The sequence below is a fragment of the Calonectris borealis genome, chromosome 27 (genome assembly GCF_964195595.1).
Source record: "Calonectris borealis chromosome 27, bCalBor7.hap1.2, whole genome shotgun sequence".
Lineage (NCBI taxonomy): Eukaryota > Metazoa > Chordata > Aves > Procellariiformes > Procellariidae > Calonectris > Calonectris borealis.
In genome coordinates, this window is record NC_134338.1 from 5516457 (window position 1) to 5539795 (window position 23339).

Sequence of the window (23339 nt, forward strand, 5' to 3'; positions counted from 1 at the left end):
TAGCAAGGAGCAGTCGATACGACTGCCTCCAAATTGCCCCCAAACCTGTGGGTTCGTTCCCAACAAGCCAAGTTTGCCCACTTCTCATTTGATTTACTTTTTTTTTCCCCTTTGAGTGTATGTTCATACATTTGCTGACCACAGGAGCCCTTGGTATGAACAGCCCCAGTGAAAATTATCCATCATAACAGGACTAAAATATTAAATATATCCATGTACACTTCATAAACTTAATGTTCTACACAAAAGACAGGGGGATGAAAAGAAAAAAGTTTCCCTGATTAAAACAAAATCCAGAAAATGGAAATGAATAACTTCAACCCTCCTCTAGGTAAAAAATGTCTGCAAAACTCTTGTCTCCCTTCAAACCTTGTACGCTGGCAAAACTTTGTTTTTCTGACAGAATCTTATCATGCCACTTTCTGTGCAGCTCTAGACATTTCCAGGTTGTGAAAAACGTTTCAGTATGGTCAGTCTCTTCTTCTCCAGACCTCCACAGGCTTCCAAAATCTATCCAAGAGACATCACCTTGGGCCTTTTAGGAAATCACAGTGATTGCTTTTGGCACATGCGGTTGATTAACAGCAACCAAAGTCTGGCTCAGTTCAGAAATCCTTTTCGAGAGCCCTGTTTCGATGAGCTGTGTTGAGGAGTGGCAACAGAAGACCATTGTGCAAAGGGATGCGGGTGCCGGAGATGAGTTGAGACTCTGCAGAAATGCCTAGATCTCAGCTGAAGCACCGAGTGGCCGGTGGTGCCCCATGGATGTACAGGCTCCTGAAGTTGAAAACAGCATTTTTTGCTGGGTTTTTGAATTGAATACCCCTCTGGATATTCAACCGAGAATGACAGGGAGAATAAAATTAAAGGTGGGAGGAGGACAGTGCAAGACTGGTTCATTTTCTCGTGGGGTGGGATGTACTGGGAGATCCCTGCTGCCTTGCAGAGAGCAGGGAAGCGCCTGCCAATGTTGTACTTATGGTTTAGGAGGAAAACCCAGCTCTGTCCCATTTCTGCATCCTATCCACCCTCCCGGTAGGTGGTGGGTTGGACAGGCAGCGAGCAAGGTGCAGGCCAGCCAAACCTCCCTTGTTCGGACACGAGCCACGGTGGAGCACGTGAAACTAATCCAAAGCTTTTGCTCTCGGGCTCGCCCAAGGATGGCGGCACAGCAAGAGACGGTAAAACAGCATGGAAAAAAGCTGGCACATCACAAACCGGGGTGATGATGCTGGGTGGATTGAGCGCCGGAGCATCCCAGTGAGGGAAAGGGGATTGTGAGCGGCTGATGGAGCCAGAGAGCCACTTAGGTGAGCGTGTTGGAGTAGAAGCTGAAGCTTTCGGAGACTGTTTTGGAGTCGCTGCGGGAGGAGCCGTTGGATGTCATGTCTACGGAGAGACGCTTGGCCTTGCTGCTCTCCTCCAGCTCCTCTTCGACCGCGCCAACCGCCGAGGACACGGTGGTCTCTATCCGGCTGACCTTGTACATGCTGCTCTGTGTCTGCAGGTACCTGGCTGACTTCATTTCCAGGCCCTCGTACTCACCGGCGCTGACAAACGGGCACCACCGAAATGCGTGTTTGAACCCCACGCGAAACCTGGGGGTGCAGAAGAGATGGGGAGTTGGCAAAAGGACCTCGTTAGGAGTGGGAAGACAGAGGTAAGCACTGCTAAATAACAACCAAAAAATGCTACTTTTCACGAAGGGGAAGAAAAAAACACCGATAAATCCCAGTTAGGAGTTGGGACTGTTTTGATACCTGCCCTCAAATCCCACAGGGGCTTTAGGAAAGACTTATTTAAGTGACTATTGTAGTGTCCCTGCGTCTGCTGGCAGCAGCCCCTGGCAGAGGATGGGACAGAACCATCCTGGAAAAACTCTCCATCCATACTCTCCTCCATCAGGCCCCTCTGTATCTCCCCCTCCTCCCCTCCCTGTTGCACCAAGGTGCTGCCGAAAGTCACTCAAAACCCACCTATCGTTGAGGCAGCAGTAGATGATGGGGTTGTACATGGTGGAGCTCATGGCCAGCCACATGATAGCCAAGTAGACCTGCTGGATGAACTTCTGCAGGTACCACTCGGGGTTGAAATACTGCAAGGTGAAGTAGATGTGGTAGGGCAGCCAACACAGTGCGAACGTGCATACCACGATGATCATCATCTTCACTACCTGTGAAGAGAAGAGAGGGCAGGAAAGCAAAGTCATCTGTCGGACACCCCGCAGGTGGGGTGTCACCCTCGAGAAGGGACGACCTCTTTTTGCCTTGGAGACCTTTCCAGCTGGGAACACATGGTCGACATCTTGGTTAAACCATGCACGTTCATGGAGGACACACATCTGGAGGACACTCTCTGCTCCATTAACAACAACCACGCAACAAGTCCTGACTTCTTCCCACCCCTAATGAAGTATTTTTGGCTGTGGTTAGTTGGGATTGGGCATGAATTATGGCTCCCACTGTACTCGAAGCTCCTTACCTTCCGCTTAGCCGAGACCTGCTCGTGGTAACGGTCGGAGTTGTCGCCTGGTATCTCGCTCGCCCAGAGGGTGATGCCAACCACAGTGTAGGCACATCCTATCACCAGAAGCGGCAAGAAGTAGATCAGGATGGTCATGCAGAAGTGATACCTAGAAAAAATGATGGTTGTTGTGTGCGTCCTCTACCTATTCGGTCTTTTTCTTGCAAACTGAGCTCGAAGGCAAAGTGCTTCACAGGGGCAGAGAATTTGGCACAACTCCTGCAGACACGTTGCCTGCAGGGCTCGGGCCGGGAAGGACTCCCTACTTTCACCCGAATCTTTTCCAAGCCTCTGCTGCCAGCCTTTGGCATCCTAGCACCCTCCTGGGATGGGATGTAGAGGCCAGTGAAGAACTTGTGTTACCTTCATAAGCCAAGAACGTCTTAGCTGAAGTGGCTCTACTCTCAATTCTACTTATTTACACCCCAAATTATCCTAGAGATGAATGCTTGCTCTTATCACACCTTTTATCTGGCAGTCCTGCAGGAGCAAATGTGGTTTTTTTGACATATAAAGGATGGGAATATTAAGCTGAAGAAATAAAGGCTTTCCCTGCGGGGTAAACACTAAGTCTTGGATGCAGTTTGCCTGAATCCTGGTCCACCATCAGTTTAGCTGGGTTCAGGTGGCACAAGGCATAATCCCAGTCCCCAAAAACACAGCCTAAAACCCTTGTTGTGGAGGTTTATTAAAACTTTTCTGTGAATTCAGTGGCCGGGTCAGTTCTCCAGGCTCATGGAAAGGGCAGGATCTTCATGTCTGTTTATAACAGGTATAAATAAGCCCAAAATCGAATGAGGGGGTCTGGATTAAACTGTTAGCACAGGCTTGAGTGGAGCCGTGGCAGGTTGCGATAGCCACTGGGATTGCAGTGGGTTGAGTGAAGGATTTGTGTTAAATAGTAGTTGGTTTAAAAAGGAAAAAAACAATACTGTTTTTAACAAACAGGATGGGGACGGAGAGTTTGACCTTGCAGGTTCCTTCCTACCATCGTAGCTTGCAAAAACCTCTCTCCGCTGCAGAAAGATGAGCACTAGCGATACAGAAACGCGGCTGGCTTGCACAGTGCCGGCTTGCAAAGCATCACACGTGCCGCCAGGTCTGGAGGTAATTTTCTTCTGACAGCTTTAGAGTCTTTGCGTGCATTTTTGGGGTGCGTGCCCAGCTCGAATGCAAGGTGTTGCATCTGTTCAAGGCGGTTCAGGCCCTGTAGCCACGCTCCACTCTTGCACTCACTCGTCCTCCCGGGAGCTTTGATTCAATAATATCTCCGAAGTGTAACGAATGGATCAGGCTCGTGCCTGGTGCAACTCCCGCAGGGAATGGGCTTGGCCCCGAACCCGTGCTGCCACGCCATCTTCTTGTTTTGTACCTGCAATCTCATTTGGCCTCCTCTTCGCCCAGCGCTAATCGCATTTGAGATGGATTTTGTAGGGCTGTTTTCTATTTTAACAATTAAAGAGGCGTCTCTGTGGCTCCGCGATGAAGATTTCGTTATGTTTCCCATGTAATGCAGGGTCTTAAACCAGCTGCAAACAGCCGAGAGCGACGCAGAAATGCCCCAGAGGAGCTGTTAGATAACATAAGCAAGATCGACCCTTATTTTCAGAGCTGCCTGGGCATGGTAGGGACAGGGATTTCCAAAAGAGCCCTGGGACATTCTTTTTGAGCCCTGGGCGCTGAAAACTGGTCTCCATGTGAAACCATTCATATGTTATTCTGCCTACAAGAACTGCAGGATCAGAGCTCTTAGAGAAGCCTGGGTTTTGTAATTTAAAGGTCTTCGGTGTGGGGATTTAGGGTCTTGTATAGGATGGAGGAGCCCGTAGGAGTTATGGGACAGTGATGTTGGAACAGGCACCTGCCATCTCCTTTTGCCTTGCAAAGCCCAGATGGTCGCCGTGGGCTGTTATCTCCCAGAGAAGCCGGCGAATGGAGCGGCTTTTCCCCTTCCCTTAACAAACCGAAATGGCAGCTAATGAAACTGGAATAGATCAGACATCTATTTCAAAACCAAGAGCAGGAGAGGGAATCGGTGGTTAGCAGCGGCAAGCAGCCGCTGAATTGAATCGAGCTGAATCGCCGGCTCCTGTTGGAGACGCAGCATCTCTCCTGCGCCTAGGTCTTTGTGTGCTTCCCCCCATACGAGCGGGCTGAGAAAGGGCATGTTTTCCCAGTGAAAAAACCTCATGTGCACATCCCAGTCTCTGATAGCCTCTGCATGCCGGGGTTGTGCTTTCTGGCCTCCATTTGCCAAGAGAAATGACCCCCCGGTGTTGGGAGAAGTCCCCTATTTTCACTATGAACTGAAAAAATAATATTATTTTTCATCATGGCATTGCAAACAAGCCGGCTGCTGCCGGCGCCTTCCTTAAATAACTGTCCCAAGGCCATGCGAGCAGGGGAGGGTGTTTGACAGTGACCCAACCACCTGTCCCTGCAAAGTTATTTTGGGGCAGTAAAATAACATCTCGGGCTCTGCACTGCGCAAGTGAGTTCATGCGGTTTGGAGAGATGCTGCTGAGCTGCAAGTTATTTTCAATCCTCACCAAATAGTTGGAGTTTGGCTATTTTGGCTTCTGCTTATCATCTGCTTTCCCAGTTTTCCTGGCTGCCCTCATCTGTCTGCAGAGCCCCTGGCTTGCCGAAGAGCACGGGATGCTCAGGCTTTGAAGCGGCGTCCGGCTTCCAGCAGCAAATCATTCATAGGTTAATGGTGCCATTTTTATCTTGAATTAGCTATTTGAAAAAGCGACGGCCCCAGCGTACAGCTGAACGGCAAATGATCTGTCAAAGCCAGGCCCTGAGCTTGTGCCGGTTGCTGCTTCGGTCCGGGGGGGCTCAGCCCCATCCCGACCGCGTGGGCTGTCTAAGCTAGCGGCATTTCTTCGCGCTGGCTAGATTTATCACGGTGGCCTGGAATAATTAAGATTGTAAAACACCTCTGGAGATCACCTGGGCCAGCCCCAGCTTAGTTCTTGCCATACCTGCCTTGCAATGCAAATAAATAAGACGATAATAAATGATACCGTCCAGCTCTCTGCAGCTCGCCACTCGCTGCTGACTGGCAAACTCATCTCATTTGTCTTGCAGAGAGACTTCGCCAGCTCAGGTTGGCTTTAAACACCTCTCCATGTGTGTGTGTCCCCCTGCTTTGGCCCCAGCACAATTTCACAGCCCTAATTCATTGCTCCACGGGACTGGAGATCACAAATGCCTTTTTTCCTATCCCCCTCTTTTTTCCTTAATGCATGACATTTAACTCGCCGCATGACTTGCGGACTTCAAAGAGCAAACCACGGAGGACCACTGTGCTGGCAGACCAGCGGCATTGCCCGGACCCTTTGGAAATGCCAGATTTAATTAGCCGGCACCTTAACAGGAAGGAAGGAGATTCCTGCTGAGCCCTCCTAGCCCAGCATTTGTCTCCCAGCCTGAGCTGATGCCACAGTCCCTTTTTGTAGCTTGTTTTTTAAGCTGTCGAGTCAATTTTGGGGCATTTGGACTCAGTAAATCCCAAACCAGTTTTTTTTCTGTTATTGCCTGGCCAAGAAGCCCCCAGTAAAACCCTATTTACCTCTTGCAGGAATAACTTTTGCCCCAGGAAGCCTTTAGAGATATGGGTTGCAGGAAAGGTGCTCCAAAAACCAGAGCCATACCTGCGTGTATGAATAAGCCCCTGGGGGCAATGCAGACCCCATCCCCACAATATTGCCAAAATATTGCATCTTAGCAGTTTTATGTGCGTTTCCCTCGAGGATGAGCATCCAAGAAGGGCAGGGAGCATGGCATAGCATGGGGCAATGTTTGGACCACGAGCAGCACTAAACTCACCTTATTAACCTTAATGTGCCCCAAAATGATATAGACAGAGATGTGGCTACCGCCAACTACATAGCACTGGCCCTCGCTAGAGTAGGGGGAGGATTTCCCCATCCCAAGGAGCTTTAAGCCATTCCCATCCTTCCTCGCTTCCTTTTTTTACACTTTTTCTGCGTTTTTTTTCCTACGGTGACTTGTCCCCACTGCCGGAAAATTTCAACTCACGTTTTTCCATACACATTGGTGCTGTGCTCCGGCCACTCCACCAGACACACCAGCCGGCCCGGCAGCTCCTCCATCACCGAGTAGTAACCCTGGGGGAAAGCCAGCAGGAAAGCCAGGAGCCAGATGACACCGATGACCACCTTGGTGGCGGTGGCCGAGAGTCGGGGTTGCAGCGGGTGGATGATAGCCATGTACCTGCAAGGTGGGAAAAGCAGAAATCAAGGCTGGAATGCCCCGATGTTGCAGCTTTTGGGGCTGTTTTAGGTCTCCCTTGCATGGGGGTCATACTTTTCACACCCCCTTAATGCATCCTGGCAGGCCCTCACTCCGCACAATGCAAACAGCATCGAAAAATCCCTTCATGGAGGATTCCCCATCAAATGCTCTAATTCTCTTGCAGCATTTTACCCTCGAGATTTGAATCCTGTTTGAGACACTCATTGGCTTTTAGCTGAAAAACAGCTTCGCAAACACGACCAACAACCGGCTGCTTCTGCAAAGACCAATTTGTACAAAGCCAGCCGCGATGCTGCCGTCTGGCAGCAGCCGCTTTAGCAGCGCCCGGTAGTTTTGCACCCGTGCAAAGTCATATCTCTACAGTAGATCACAGTGCCAAGTGTTACAGGAGGAGAACGAAAAATAAGAGTGCTGGACCGGCGTGGGATGGGTGATCTGAGATGCCACCTCTATCTGCCTGGCTTCTGGGCTCTTTCCCCCGAACATCAGTCGTCATATGCGAGGAAAGCTCCAGTGGCGACGAGGCGGATTGAATTTATCCCTCTGCAAATCTGGTTTTGCAAAGCTGGCAGCAGCCAGCAGCGCTGTAAGGATTAAGTGAGAACATTGCAAATTTTTTATTTTGTTTCCCTCCTGCTCCATGTCAAGCTTTGGGAAGAGGAGAAACATTGCATCGCTCTGCATGTGTTATCGCCCAAGGTGTCTGCAGCCTCCTCTTCATCCCTTCATCCCTTCATCCCTTCTCCTTTCAGAGGATGGACAGTTTTTTCATTTAATTTTTTCCTAGATGGCAAATACCCCCAGTGTTGCATTTTTGGGTGGCCACTTGCAGGGGCAAAGACGTAGGGATTAATATCTAAATACGCAGGAGGTACCGCTGTCAGCTCTTCCTCTGCCCCAGGGTACCAAACCTTATCAGCTTTGTGCAGCTGAAAATCCACCTAATCCACCTGACAATCATCCCTCAAAAATCTGTTTGGTACTTGACATCGAAGCTGGTTAGAAAAAGCCAAGGCAATGGGTTTTAGTGCTGCTCTGGCACAGCGGCTGGTGATGCACCAAGGTCTCCTGGTTTCTGCATCTGTGTTTCTCATTTCTTCCTTGCCATTATTTGCGATTGGCTTCACGGGACCCTGCAAGGACTCGTCTCCTTCCTCTTCCTCATCCTTCAACTGCCTGGTGTTGGCTGAGCCCCTCATTAGTGGGTTTGCTGAGCTGGCTGAGGTTTGGGTGGGCTTTATCACAGGGTTCAGAGCAGGTTACCCTGGGTTTATGCTCCCAAGCAGCAAGAAGTCCACATGCCCAAGTTTGCTGCTGATGCTTGACCCGGCAGTTCAAGCTCAAGCATGCAAACGGTGGAAAACGAGGGATTTCCACAAAAGTTGGGCCATTTCTGTTGAAATACTTGCTCGGAGAAACATCTGAGGCTGCGAGCTCCGGAAAGCAAAGCCAGCACTTGATTGCAACCAGCCAGAAATGCTTTTACATCTCTGACCTTGTTTCTGCCAGTGCATTTCAGAGGACTTTCCTCATCTGCTGAAGCCCTCGCAGTTGATAAAATATCCAAATAATCGCTGTAACGATGAACTAAACCCCAATCACATAGCCTAGAGACCTTTCCAACCACCATCGACTTGTCTGTAACGCTGTCTCGTGGTAGAAAGGAGACGGCAAAATTCATCTGACCATGCTGGCATTGCAAGGATGGGGTCAGGGGGGCAGGAGGGAGCAAGCTAGCGACGCTTTGGGGAAAGCTGGCCCCAAATCCTGTTTTTCGGCAGCAATTCCCAAACCATTGGTCCCGAGCGACCTCTGAAATACTCCCTTGGGGATGCTCTGGGTTCAGCCGCCCATCAGGATTAAAAATGGGAATAATAACAGTTCTCGCAGACAGGGCCTCTGATGGGGAAGAAAAAAATGTAATAAAAAGGGTCTGGGCTGCTTGGAGGAGCTGGTATTACAGACCATAAAAATGCTGGAGATAGATGGGAATGTAGAAACATCCTGAGAATAATTAGACCATTATTTCATATTAAAATATCGTATAATTATATAATAATTGTATCACTAAGCAGAAAATTGTCCTAACATTTTAATAACTGCTTCCTTTTTTTTTTTTCCTTCTTTTTTTCCCCTCTCCTTGACAAGAACAATTGATGCAAAATCAAACTGGGGAGAAGGGGGGAGCAGAGAATATGATTTCGTGGCTGTCTTAGCTCGGATGACAGCCGCCGTCTTGCTTGTATTGGGATGGAAAAGCATCGGTACAGGGAGCAAACCAGCTTCTTTTGCCTTCTTCCAGCGCTGGATCCGTCACGCTCAAATAACTCTCATTTCCTTGCAGACCGGCCAGACTTTCCATGTTTCTCTACCCAGTAGGTTTGTGTGTATTCCTGTCTTTGAGTTTTTGGTTTTTGGGGGGTTTTTTGGCCACCACTGGATCTTTTTTTGCATCCAGAACACGCGTCCCAAAAAGCCAGTTTGCTTTCTTGCAATTCTGCTCAGTTTTGAGCCAAACCTTCCTCCGTGGTGCATTTCTATGGCAGGTTTTGGATAACCTAAAATAAAACCTTCCTTCCAAGCAAGCGATTGCAAAGCAGAAAAGCAACCCCGTGCTGCGGAGCTCTGCTGCGGGTACCTCCAGGTTCTCTTCTCCCCTCCACGTAGGTTCGACTTCCCAGGCAAGGCTGTGGTAGGTGCTGCAGCCAAACCTCCATCAATCACTTCTTAGCAGGGAAGAAAAATGACACATTAATCGTGACTTTGCCTTTCAGCAAAAAAAGCTTGCCGATCTATTCATTTTTTATTAATACGAACAAGTTTGCATTCAAATGGAAATGCAGAGCATGGGCATGGGATACAACTGCAATGCCCCGGGGTGTTTGCAAGGTGCTGGTGGGCGTTTGGCCCCGTGCGTGGTTTTGGGCGGGCGGTTTTGCAGCGCTGGGCACAAAAGGCATCGATCAGAGCTAAGTACCGGGAAGCTGTTGCTATCCTTGGCTTGGCCACACACGTCCCGGCTGCACCGGCGAGAAGCGGGCTCTCAAAAGCAAGGCTAATGAGTTTATTAGCTCATATTTCTCCTCGCAAAGTGCCTCTGTGGCCCCACTCTGCCCATCTCCCTAAGATGCTGTATCCCATTAGATTTATTTTTTTTCTCTGCCGTTCAAGAGGGCGGTTTTCCCATCCATAAAAAAATTGGGTGTTGCGGTTTGCTAGGGACGGTTGTTCGGGGGAGATGAGGAAGAGGAGCACGTCCCTGTGTGAACATCCTGCCCTCGCCGCTGCAACGCGTGACGAACCACCATGGGCTCTTCAAGTCCTAATTTTTCGTAGGGAATTGGCTCTTGGTTGAGGATTTGAGGGCAGATTTCCTGTGTTAGGGAAAGGTTTTGTTCCCTGTGCAGGCAGTGCATGGGGGTAGCACTGAATTGGGGCCGTTTGCCTGCAGAAGGTGTTGGGTTGGGAAGACTTGATGATAGCTGTTTCTCAAAATAAAATGATCTGCAGTTGCTCTCCTTTTGGATGGAAGCACCATGTTCAAGTGCAAACCATCGTTAAGTTTTGCAAGCTCCAGTTGCCCCTTGCACGAGAGACCCGATGCCTGTGCAGCTGCATTTTCCTTGCACCTTTCCCATCATGTTTAATGTTTTAAATCCGCCACGTTTAATGGGTTTGGCACTAAAGTGCACAACTTTACGCCAGACGCTATTTGATGACGTTGGTAATGCCGTTTGCTGTTGTTTAAATATTTTATTGTGTTTTGGGGGGGTGTTACCATGACGATACAATAGCATTTGAGTACAATGTTGTGCTAGGGTAGCTGCGAGCGTATCGGTTATTAAATAGATAATACATTTGAGGCAGTGTAGCCATCTATTAATTGCATCTGGAAATCTGAAGTCTGCCTGGATAACTAACATTACACAATTGTTTCCACCCTCATGGAGATGAGATTAATATAATAGCAAAAATTTATGAAGCGTCTTTCATCCCAGAGTTTTCTTATCTGCTTCATTAAGTTATAAGTATACAGCAGATAAGAGATGAGTAACCAAGAGGATGCAGAGTTTGTGCTGTGTGTTTTATTGCACAACGATTTCCCGTCCCGAGCAAAGAGGGGTTTAGTGCAGAGTCAGTCCTGAGGGAGTTTGCAGCCAAGACAGGGCAGATGCCCCGGATTGAGGTGGGTCAAATACCTCCAGCACAGCTCTGGGTCCTTCCTACCCAAGAAACGAAAAGCTTCTCCATAGAAAAAAAACCTGCCTTTTTGCTTTCCGTGAGGATTGCGTCGCAACAGCGTGGATGCAAAAATACCGTCCCTCGAGCAGGTTTGCATAGCGAAGCTTGGCCTGGTCGCGCTGGCCCCGAATACCTCGTATCTGGATGACGGCCGAGGAGGCTAGCTGAGCCCTGCGTGCTTGAAACACGACGCTGGGGACAAAGGCGCTGCAAGCAGCTGCTTCCTCCTATTTGTTGTTTTGACATAAAACAGCGACCGTCCAAACCGAGAGATGGACAGTGCACTCCTGCCCCGAGACCCGAGGGACGCTCAACGCTCGGCAAAGCGTCTTCATCAAGCAGGAGGCTGCATGTTTCTCATCGGCATTTCCCCAGAGCACCGATACGGCACAGCATCTTTCCTTTTTGAAAGCAGCTCAATATTTCTTTTGAGCGCAACCAAAAAGGACGTGTGACCCACCACCAAACAGCGACCTGAGTTACGCCGGCAGCTTTGCAAACTCCCCTGCCTTCCTGCACAGCACCTCTTGCATTGCAAACCCCACGGGCACGCTTGGTTTTAAAAGCCAAAGGCAGGCAAAACAGGATCAAACCCCAGTTAGTTGCAGCAGGCTGTTAAGGAGGCATAGAGCTCCCTCCTGCATTCACTGCGTTTGCCGACAGCACCAGGGTGGGGTGGGACCTAAAGCACAACCCAGCCCCACTGACAGACTCTGCAGATGCTGTTATTCGAGGCACCTATACGACCTTATCAACCAGTTAGTCCTGGCACTGGTTTGTAGCTGGAGAGTGAAAGGGGAGAACAAAAATCACATGAAATGCAGAGCTGGTGACCCATGAGACCTGGTGCTCTTAGTGCATGGGGGTTCCCACTAGGCCATTGAAGAATTAAGAATAAATTAAGGAATAAATTAAGAAAGCCATCCGATAAACCAAATATCTCACCAGAGGCCCTCAAACTCCTATGGTGGCTTGTGGCAGCACGCAGCTTGCAAATGAGCACCGTGATCACCCCAAAAGCATGTCTAAAACCTGAGTCTCCTGCATCTCCCAGCCCCCAAACTGTCGCTAATTCACCTTAGTTGTATATTTATTGCCATGGGAATTTCAAGCCCCCTCTTCTTTCCAAAGGAAAAGAGGGGGAAAAAGATGTAATTTATTTTTTGACAGGCTGAATTCATATCTAGTGAGTATTGGGGGGGATTAATTCCAGTTCATACCCATCAGATCAGAGACTACTGCTGGGAGCAGGGGCATAAACCAGCCTTGATGAGTGACCCCTTACTAAGGCGTTCCCTTGTCCGTCCCCGTCCGCCTCCTGCTTTCTAACCCCAGCTGGGAGATCAATGCTTCGAGCCAGCTCCGTGCTGGGTATCCAGCAGCTTTGCAGGGCTTTTGCTGTGATCGGTGACGCTTGATTTTTCAGGTACGCAAAAAGCTGCTTTGGTTATTGCTAGCTGGTGCATAGGCAATGCCGCAGGGCGGCCGGTGCAGGGGCCGCTGACCTTAAACCTGGGGTCTTTTTGCTTCCCCCTTGCTCTTCCATCTTCCAAATTACATCCCAGTAGAGCAAGATTACACAGCGCCAGGCGCAGATCAAAGTCCTGCTCTGCAAACCCCAGAAGTCCATTAAGTCAAGATTAAAACAAAAACCCTGGTGCTATATTAGGGTGTAAATGACTAATTAATCTGTCTGTGTGCTGATGTAATTTGTCCTCTCCGGAGGGTTTCTTGCTGCAGTAATCACCTCTCGGGGAAGGCATGGGGCCGCTGAGCTGGCGAGTATGTTCCTGTTATTCAGCTGATTTGTCCAACCTGGGAGTTCAAGCTTGCCAGCAGTAAATAATTTTCTGGGCTGGTTTTTCTGCCGCAAATAATATGTGGTTGGGGAGATATTAACAGGTCTTGGCTGCAGACTAGCAATTTTAGGAGCCGCGGTGGTGAATAAAGGTTCGCAGATTTGATGTTTCTTCTGCAGCTCCTGCTGGCAAATTGATGGATCTTAAGACACCTAATATAATTTGACATCCCATTTGGAAGTAAAAAAGGGAATATAAATAAGATCCCAGTTTGATTGCGTGCTGTTCTGGCAGTGTTGGTGCTGGTGGAGGTCGGAGAGGGGGCTCTTTTAATGAGCAAAAGCAGCAAGTTGGTCTAGGATTTGCAAGGGATTAGTCCCACTGTATGTCACTTTTATAGCTGCTTTAGAGTGGAGGACTCTCTGCAGAAAAAGGGAAATCGCTTTGTATTAAATAGCTCAAGCGCTGCACAGTCTGTCTTCACCCTGAGTTCATGGCAGGGCTCTCGCCCTTCTCATCACTATTTGTTCAGTCTGCGGTGTTTTTAGCTTAGCTCACTTAAAGTTTTGAGACCAGACAAGATTTTTTTTTCCAATTCTGCAAGTAATCTGGGATCTTCACCTTCAGCTGCATTCCCAGTTGTCCTTCATCACGGGAACTCATTCCTCTGTCCAAAGTTTGCTAATGGTGCGGATGAGTGGTGGTGCTCAGAAATGAATCCAGGTCCCAAGGAGAGAGAAAATATCAACAGTTTATCTAACGAATGTTCCATCGCATGTGCCATAGACATTGCAACTTAGGGATGTCCAGAGTTGTTTTTTTCTTCTCTAAGCGTGGCTGCAAATTAGCTTGGACTCACCATGGGCACTGCTGGGCTCTCACTTTTCCTGGAAGATCGGAAGAAAACCAGGATTTTGTGTTTCTGTCTTTCAAGTGAATTGATTCACAAGGAGCGTTTGAAGCCAGAAAGGGATATGTGATGTGCTCTGGCACTGATACGCCCAAAAATGAAGGACATGGCAAATTTTATAGTGCCAAAGCGAGCTGTTTGGCCCCCACTTTTGCAGGATGCTGAGAAGCAGCATCATGGCTTTTCCTGAGCAGACTTTACCAGCTGCCAGCCTTGACTCCTGAACTTCCTGGTATTGTTGCAGGGTTCAGAATAACACTCGCTATAGGATTACCTTCTTTTTATTTTTTCAGAGCGGTTGTGCCCAGGCTGAAATAGGTCCTGGTGAAAGAGCAGATGGTCTAGCTTCAAGCAAAAGCTTTTTTTTCTTGCACAAACCCATGGCAGGGAGAATCAAACCGGCTTCCCCACGTGTTCTCTCAATGACTCTGTTACGGCTGTGCCGAGTCTTTCCAAGGTGGTTTCGTATCCTTCGGTGCGGATGTTCTGGAAATTGCTTGCAGAAAGCACAAGCAGAGATGATTTAGGGGAGCAATCTGCAGACTGACGCTCCTCCGAGCCTTCAGACTCCGTATCCAACCGCTCTGATAGATGGCTTAATACACTTTGGGAACATGAGGCACATTCAATTCTGTTTTCCTAGTTTTTGATGAAAATCAGAACTGCAGTCATGTTTCATTTCAGATATGTCCTGGCTGTGAATATAACCCATTTTGTTGAGCTTATCTGGCTCTGCTGCTCCGAATTCAGGTACTCGCTTTCCTTGTTCCTGCACAGCTTTTTGCTGCTTGCCAGGACAAATTCTTCCCTTTTGGGCTCCTGGAAAAAGTTCCTGCATTTCATGCATTTAAGTTACTATTATCAGGTCTCAGACACCGGAAAACAAGCAATTTTCCAGCGCCTGGAGGTGTTGTCGTGTGCTGCTTGCCTGGAGGGGCAGAGGATGGGCTTTGCTGCCTTCACCTTCCAAATTTCCCACATTTCTTGCTGGAAATTTGGGGCCAAGAAATGCAGCAGGTAGCTCTGTGCAGGAGGTGTTTGCACACTGAGGCTGCAGCTTCTTTTGGGTCCTTCTTGATGGGCGAGCCAAGCCTCCACACATGGGTTTTGCAGCCCAGCCATGGGAAAACCAAGCGTCCGTTAAGGGTTTGCAGGTGCAAGAAGAAAGCTGGAAATGCCAATTCCTCCCCAAAATTCAGCCCCAGGCTCCCAGACCTGTCTTTGCTCCCCATTTTACACGTGGTCCTGCAGCTTCCCCTGGTAGATTTGCTTTTCTGGTTATTCCAGGGTGTGGACCGAAGGCTAAAAACCAAACTCCTTAAAAAAAACCCATCTCTCTAGTTCATCCTAACCTGAAAGGGGCTTTGCCAGCTGATCCCCAATATCCTCGAAACGCAGATGCTCCTGAAACAGAGCCAGCAACACCATCGGGTAGGAACAGAGCCACGCTGGGAGTATTCCTCTTTTTATTTATTATTGCCTTAATTCTCCTCACATCTCCGGTATGAGAGCTTGGCTATGTCCGATTTATTCTGGGGAGAGGGTCTTGTAACCACTCCAAAGTGAAACAAAACCTGAGCCTGTTTTTAATGACTAGAGAGCATCATCCATCTCAAGCTCCGTTTCCCAAGCTGTCAGTGCGTGCGTTGTGGCAGCCCTATAATTTCTCGTAGGGAAATATCCATGCCAGTTTGTGCAGCACTTAGACATCAGCTCAAAATGGGCTGGCATACAGCAATGCAAATCTCCTCCCCCCCCGACCCCGCTTTACATGTATCCCCAGCCAAAATGTCTTTTACTCCCTGGGAAAAAGGACCAAAAAGAGGTGTTGCAGAGCCAAGCTGTCTTCAGGAAAAATGTTGCGTTAGAAAAATCTGTTGCGCTTGAAACACCAGTTCTCAAGAGGGAATTGCAAAGCTGTTTGAGAGCCTTGATTTATCTCTAGCACTGTGTGAAAATGCCATCAAATAGAAGATTTCTTGGAGTGTGAGAGAAGAGCGGGGAGCTGCGCACTTGGAGGTGCCTGATGCATGGCTATTTTGTGTCCCTCGACCCCTGGCTCATCCCTCTGTGGTGGAAAAGGCAGCGTCCCCTGTGCCATCGCACCCCGCCGAACGCTTGCTGAACTTTTGGTCGCAGCAAAACGCAAGCAGGATCTCACCTGCCGGCAGTCCCCAGCCATCGGGCAGTGCCAGTAGAAACCAGGCAGCGGAAAAAAAAAAAAACCAACTAAGCTGTGCTGGCTGCAGCCAAACGAGAGAAATCCTTGGCACCTACCTCTCCCCCTTGGCCCCCACTAATAAAATCAAGGTGGGTTTGCTTGGGGAGACACGCCGGTCCGCAACGCGACAACACACTCGCCAAGTTAAGCCTGAGCTTGTCTCCGAGGCTCCTTAGGTGGTTCCCAACCCAGATCAAGCAAAACGAAACAGCTCCTGCAGTGCAGCGGAGGCATGTCCGACACAGGCATGTATTTTATGTCGTGAGGTGATGCCATTTTGTGCTAAATATCGAGTTTGCTTTTAAATGAGGAGGTTGGGAAAGGAATGGATGGCTCTGCAGGGGAGCTGGGAAGGGAGTGGACAGCGATGCTACAAATGCACACCCAAGACACGCTACCAACATGCACGCGGGTTACAAAGCCTTTTCTCCTCTCACAGAGCTGACAAAGGATTCCCAAAGCCACCAGGGCAGGGAGGGGGATTATCTCTAGCCTTCTTTTACCAAAATATGCTTTATTTTAATTGCAATGTTCTCCCATGACCGGAGATCAGACGGAGCTGAGAACAGCACCCAGGTGGAGGCAGACCTGGGTGCCGGGGAGGGTTTGGGGTTTGACGCTCAGAGCTCACCTGTCCAGGGCGATGGCCGTCATGGAGTAGATGCTGGCAAAGACGGCAGCGATGGGGAAGAAGTTGTGAAACTTGCAGTAGAGCAGGCCGTAGTACCACTCGTTGTGGATGGCGTAGGTGAAGTTCACCACCGTGTTGAAGGCGGACATGGAGGCTTCGGCGAAAGCCAGGTTCACCAAGAAGTAGTTGGTGACGGTGCGCATCCTCTTGTGAGCCAGGATGATCCACATCACCACCACGTTCCCCACCACCGACACCACCACGATGAGGGCGTAGGCGACAGCCCACAGGGCCACCTGCCACGGGGGCTGCACGAACTGGTTCGCGAAGGACTCGTTGAGGGAGGCGTTGAGTAGCCACTGGTGCTCCAGCTCCGCTTCCAGCGGCAGAGCGTTATCCATCGTGCCACGAGGCAGCCAGACCGGGCACACGGATGCTTTGGGGTGCAGGTCCCTCCTGGTTTAGGGCTCAGCAGGATCAGGGTGCACGGATGCTTTGGGGTGCAGGTCCCTCCTCGTTTAGGGTGCAGCAGGATCAGGCTGCATGGATGCTTTGGGGTGCAGGTCCCTCCTGGTTTAGCAGGGTCAGGGTAAAAGTTTGGGGCACACAGCTAGTTTGGGGTGCAGGTCCCTCCTGGTTCAGAGTGCAGCTATTTTGGGGTGCATGGCTGGTTCAGGGCACAGGTACCTCCCAGTTCAGGGGACAGCTGGTTTGGGGTGCACAGCTGGTTCAGGGCATAGGTCTCTCTGGTTCAGGGAGCAGTCAGTTTGGGGTATAGGACCCTTCAGGGTGCAGTCGGTTTGGGGTGCAGGTCCCTCCTGTCTCTGGGTGCAGCTGGAGCAGGGTGCCCAGCCATGTCAAGGCACACCGCTGGTTCGGGGTGCAGGTCCCTCCCGATGTGGGCACAGCTGGACTGGCACGCACGGCTGGTTTGGGGTGCGGGTTCCTCTGGGCTTGGCTGCAGCTGCACCGGGGAGCCGATTCCTCCCAATTCAGGGTGCAGCCAGTTCGGGATGCGGGTCCCTCTCCGTTCAGGACCGGAGAGGGATGCGGGTCCTTCCCAGTTCGAGACCAGAGCAGGATGCAGGTCCCTCCCCGTTCAGGGCACAGCCGGTTCGGGATGTGAGTCCCTCCTGGTTCAGGACCAGAGCAGGATGCGGGTTGCTCCCGATTGAGGAGCGGAGCAGGATGCGGGATGCAGGTGCCTGCCGGTTCAGGACCAGAGAGGGATGCAGGTACCTCCTGGTTCAGGACCGGAGCGGGATGCGGGATGCGGGATGCGGATCCTTACCAGTTAAGAACGGGAGCGGGCTGCGGCTCCCTCCCGGTTCAGGACTGGAGCGGGATGCGGGTCCCTCCCCGTTCGGGGTGCAGCCGGTTCGGGATGCGGCTCCCTCCCGGTTCCGGGTGCAGCCGATTCGGGATGCGGCTCCCTCCCGGTTCCGGGTGCAGCCGGTTCGGGATGCGGGTTCCTCCTGGTTCGGGGTGCAGCCGGTTCGGGATGTGGGTCCCTCCCGGTTCGAGAGCAGGGCGGGATGCGGCTCCCTCCCGGTTCGGGGTGCAGCCGGAGCCGGCTGCGGCGGGCGAGGCACGACCGGGGCTTTTATAAGCGGCGCGGGCGGTGGCAGCGAGCGATGGGCAGAGCCGGCACGGAGAACCCTCCCCCGGCCCCCCCGAGCCCTCCGCCCTGCCCGGGGGGGCCCTACTGGGGCCCGGAGCTGCAGCTCCCGCTGTGCCGCTCCCCGCAGCGCAGAGCTGCCCTTCCCAGCGGGCAGGAGCCCCCAGGTTTCCCCGTACCCCCTCACCCCCCATTTTCACGCCTCCTCATCCCCTCTCCAACCTCTTTGCCCTCAAAATCTTCCTGTGCTTTGCATCCTTTTAGGGGGCTGAGAGGCGTCCGGGCCAAACGTGCTCTAAAAAGGGAGTTTAAAACGCACTGTTAATTGTAACGCTTATCTATTTTATATATTACATTATATTTATATATTATAAAGCTTTCCACAGCCGTGGGATTTCTCCAAATGGCTTTACATTGTGGTCGGCGAGTGCTTTGCATCCCCGACGAACAAAGCAAATGTTTGAATTCTCGAAGAAGGAAAAGGTCTTCCCGCTCTGGTGCGACTGGCTTCCTACCACTGCAAACAGGACGTTTCATTTTAGTGCCCCTTCACTCAAAAAGCAAACACAGCTCCTGTTGGGCTGGTGAAACATTCTCCCCTAAAGAGTCTTTTCTCCCATGAATAAGCTGTTGGAATCTAATTAAACTGCAAACAGAGATTCGCACCTTCCCACAGTCCGGGTTTATAATATCCCCCAGACAGTGGTGATTTTAACTTACTCCTCCAGTGTTGTGTTATTGCCAAGTGTGGGCAAAAAAATAACAACTGTGGTGCTGCCTGCCAGGAGAGCTGGTTTTCCCTCAGGATGCACCAATGCAATGAAGAGGAAAATCGCCTAGGAAAGCTGAGCGTGTCCCTCCGGTTTGCTAAAGGATGCTCCTAAATCGCATTCTCGGGACGCAGCCTCCCAAATCGGCGGAAGAGGAGCACTGAGCTGGAGGAACTGGTCCCAGATAAAGCTGCAGCTCCCTGAAAACTGGGAGAAATTCGGGTTTGAATTGCACAGCTGAGCGCCGTGGAGGGAGGATGCTCAGCCGGAGCAAGCCCTTAGGGAAGCCTGAGGGACTGAAAATCTTTAGTCCTCAACACCAAGTCAGTTGTTAAAGTGAGACTGAGCTTTTTAACACTAGGATGGGTGAAGGAGGAGATATATTTCAACCAGGGCCTCCGCGTTTCCAGCAGCCCTGGGAGCAGAGGCTGCCTGGGTGACTGCAGAGGGGTCCGGGCCGGTGGCTGAGCGCTCTTCCCGCATCCGGATGCTCCTGGACCACTCGATGGCAGCATTGCCTAAAAATGCAAGAAGAGGAATGGGCGAGCAGCCTGCCGGGGCTGGGGAAGGCTCGCTGGTGATGGCATTTCCAATTCCTCCCCCCCTCGCCAGGCTGTTTTTGGACATTGCTATAAATTTAGCAGAAGGTGAACCCCAAAAGAGGAGACACTCTGGCAGGTGGGGACAACATTAGCAGCCGTCTCAGCCCACCCCAGCAAACCCTTTCCCACTCCTTCCATCCCCAAATTGCTCTAAGCTGGTAGCATCACCCCAAGGATCACTGCAGGGCTGAGAGAGAGCACATCCCTGCCTCCTGCCTCAGTTTCCACATTAGGAAAAAGGAGGCAATGTCTTTGCATGCTCCTGTTGAAAAGAACTGGCTATTTTTTTCCTGTGCTGCTGCTGTGCAAGGAATTGAAATGCAGCCTGATATCTTGACCAAAGCAGGCTCTGGAAGGGGCATGTGTGTATCGGCACGTTTAGGCCACTGAGCGTTGGGTAGTCTGGAGGGGATTTCACCCAAAGGATACATTTTCTTTCTTTTGGAAGAGATTGCATTAAAAAGAAAAAATAAATCAATCAATCCTAGGACGGAAACCTGCGTGAGGGAGAACAGACGTATTTATTGCTTGGCAAAACCAAACAGATTATTGCAAGCTTTTGACAACTAATTAATGCTTGCGGGTTCCCGTGAAGATGCCAGTGCTATTCTGGGCATGAATGCACTGGGCTCTTCCAACAAGCCCCCTCCTTCCTTTCCCTGCGGACGCTGGTATACCTCCACGTATATCATCAGCCCTTTCAGAGCACAGAGAAAGGCTTTGTAACTGGCAGCTGGAGAAAACCTTGCCTTTTCCTGTTGTGTTTTCCAGAAGGACAGGAACCTCTTACGCTATAGGTTTCCCAGCAGAGTCCCTGGGGTCGGCGTAACATCAAGCGCATACAAAGTGTGGTTGGCTGGGAGGAAAAACTGGCTTTGTCCTTCAGGGAACCATCAGAGATGGTGTTTTTCTAGCTTCTGAGGTTTAGGCTCCTCCATCCTCCCTGGCCAGGGGCTTGGACCCCATCTCCCCATTGCATAAAGCCGGGCGCGAAGATTTGCCACCTCCCCAAAATGTGGCTGCGGGTCCTAAACAACAAATATCCCTTGCAAGCTGCCAGCAGAGGTGTTTGCATGGCTTCTTGCTTGGGTAAAATAAATGCAGAGGGATCAAGCTGTGCTTTAAATTTGGTGTATGGTACCAGTGGGGGATAGCAGCTTGCACCCAGCAAGGCAATAATGTCTTTTCCTAAAAAGCCTGCAGGTTTCCCCGCTTCTGAATCCAGAAGGGAACATCTGCTCTGGTGTATCCCTCAAGCAGAGGAGGGAAGCAGCTTGTCCTTGTGCCCCTATGCACGCAGAAGAGACAGGGAGGAGCCGCACAGGCCATTTTCCACAGCACTGAGCAGCGCTTGGATGCTTGGCTATCCATCAGCAGAAATAACTCACTTTGCCAAGCTGCTCCTCATGATTAATTTGGAAATCATATAGTCTAAAAGCCCCAGAAACAAGCTGCCTCCTGCAAGATGGGTTGCACAAGTGTGTTTGCAAGTGCACGCTTCTCCAAGGTCCCCACTTTCCCCTGTGCTTTAAATTGAGCACAGCTGAGCTCCTCTTTGGGGCTTGCATTTTGCAGGTGTGGTTTGTTAATTATTGAGTGCTCTTCCTGCTCCCAGGTAACTTTGTGCTGTAGGTCCTTGTGCTTTGGAGACTCAAAGGCAGGGTGGATGAAGGTTGTGGGGTTCCAAACTGTGGTGTCTTTGCTAAATGTAAGTTTGCTTTATTTTTTTTAGCAGGAGGGGGGTGAAGCCCCCTTGTTGGAGTGGCCTGAGATGGGGTTTATTTCCCTGGGGAGGAAGCCTGTGCCGTGCAAGGGATGCTGGGTGTTGAAGACCCTCTGTTTAGGGCAGTGCTGCAGTGGTATGAAATCTTTGCAAAGCCTTTTAGAGCATTTTTTTTTTTTAAATTTCCTGACCTTGCAGAAGCAAGGTGTTAAATGATTTCCTTAGAAATGAGGTTTCTGAGGATGTTTTGGTTGATTGTCTGCTCTGTAAGTCACCTCCTGCCCCGGCAAGGGCTGTGTTACGTGGCAGCAATCGGCAATGTAACTCTTAAGCTGGTGAATAAGGCAGTGCTGTGTGTTTGCTGTATGCCGGTGCGGACTTCTGTAGCTTCCTAGACTAAGAGAGCCCTTAAATATGGATTTAAGCTCATATATGAGCTAAGAAATGCCTAAGACTGTTGCATTGCAGCATCCCTGTCGCAATAGGGTCCTTGTGCGACCGCAGCAGCTCTGGGCTGTAGAAGCAAGACAAGAGGAAGGATAAACTGGGGGGTTTCTTGCAGCTCTGCATCACTGTGGAACACTGAGGCTGTAGGTAGTGATGGGCAAAACCCTATGAATCGTGCTAGAGATTTGTATAGTCGCCAAAATCACAGCCTTAATTCATGTAGCGATGGGGGAATGGCCAGCAGAGAGAGCTGTGAATTTGGGGAGATGTGGTTTGGTAAGAAAATACACTGGGGAGCCTGAGATCTACCTCAGGTTAAATGACTTGGGACGGGGTTTTAAAATCCTGCCTTATAATTAAGTCGAGTGCTGTGTAAGATACTGCTGTGATTCCGAAGCTGCCTGCAGCGGCAATGAGCTGCTGGAGGAGTCCTCGATTTTGGAGTGCGAGAGGAGAAAATAACTAGGATTATACAAAAAAAAAAAGCAAAACCCACACTAGCAAAATAAAATGCAGGGTTTTGTTTGCTGCTATGCAATATGTGACACCAAGATAAGCAGGGGAAGGAAAATACTGATCTAGGAGGGGCTGATAGCAGGTTCCTGAAGGAGCCATCCCAAACTTCTAGTGATGGGTTTGATGTAGCATCTGGCTGTGAATGCTGAAATATCCTCTGCCTGGGCACGGGCTGCTGAGCAGGTCTCTCCTGGCTGTGGGCAATTATTTGCTGATTTAATCCAGCTTGTGTTAGTTTTGCTGTTTACTTTAAATGCAGATTCTCACCAGAAACACTTGACTTGACCTGAAGTGTTTCCTGCTGAAATTTCTTTTCAATTTAACTTCCTACCTCCCTGAAAGATGCCTTGGGGGGGTTCATTGCAGGGTTCACTCCTCTCCATCCCCTCATTTGCTTTCTTTATTCTCCATGTTAGGTGGAAGAAGGCTCAAACCTAGGCTTAGCTTTGACTATTATTTTAGGCTTGGCGTGCGCAACCTAAGCAAGTGCTTTGGATGTGTGAGAGAATAACCTGTCTTTGTGTTCTTCAAAAGCCTTTGTGGAAGTTCAAAAGCCTTTTCCCCTGCCCCAGGCAAAATGTCTCTGCTTTAAACTTCAGAGCTGGCAGTGCAGCAATTTGGGGGTCCGCAGGGCTCAGACTGTGGGCAGGATTTAGCCTGTATCCGGGGGTAGCTGCTACCTGCCCTACCTCAAAGGTCCTGAATCATTTTTTTGAAGCCTAACTGCCCAACAGTCATTACTTGGATCTGGACCAGCCGTCACCTCTTGCAAGAAGAGCTGATGGAGGGGCCATTTGCTATGGAAATGGCAGTTTTGTCTCTTACTGGTGAGCTGCAGAGAGGAATCCAAAGGACCAGGAGAGGGAAGGGTTGCCCCTCGCCTCTCTGTGTCAGCTGGTGACACTGCTTAATGAGGAGGAAAAAAAAAAAAGGATCAAAAATAGCCTGTGTGCAGGTTTAAGGAGTGAAGAAGGTGGAGCTGGTGCTGCTTTGGCAGATGCCCAAGCTTGCAGGGACTGGCCAGCCTCCTCCTGGATCTTTCGCCCCAAATAG

General features: G+C 50.2%; 1 protein-coding gene across 1 annotated transcript; it reads right to left on the reverse strand.

Annotated features, from left to right (window-relative positions):
- Positions 1-113: 113 nt before the first annotated feature.
- TACR1 (tachykinin receptor 1) lies at positions 114-17011 on the reverse strand. The gene is made up of 5 exons (XM_075174854.1): positions 16611-17011; positions 6571-6765; positions 2482-2632; positions 1977-2173; positions 114-1598 (listed from the first exon to the last, which is right to left on the reverse strand). The coding sequence occupies exons 1-5, from the start codon at positions 17009-17011 to the stop codon at positions 1307-1309; spliced, it is 1236 nt and encodes a 411-aa protein (XP_075030955.1). The 3' UTR covers positions 114-1306.
- Positions 17012-23339: the final 6328 nt, after the last annotated feature.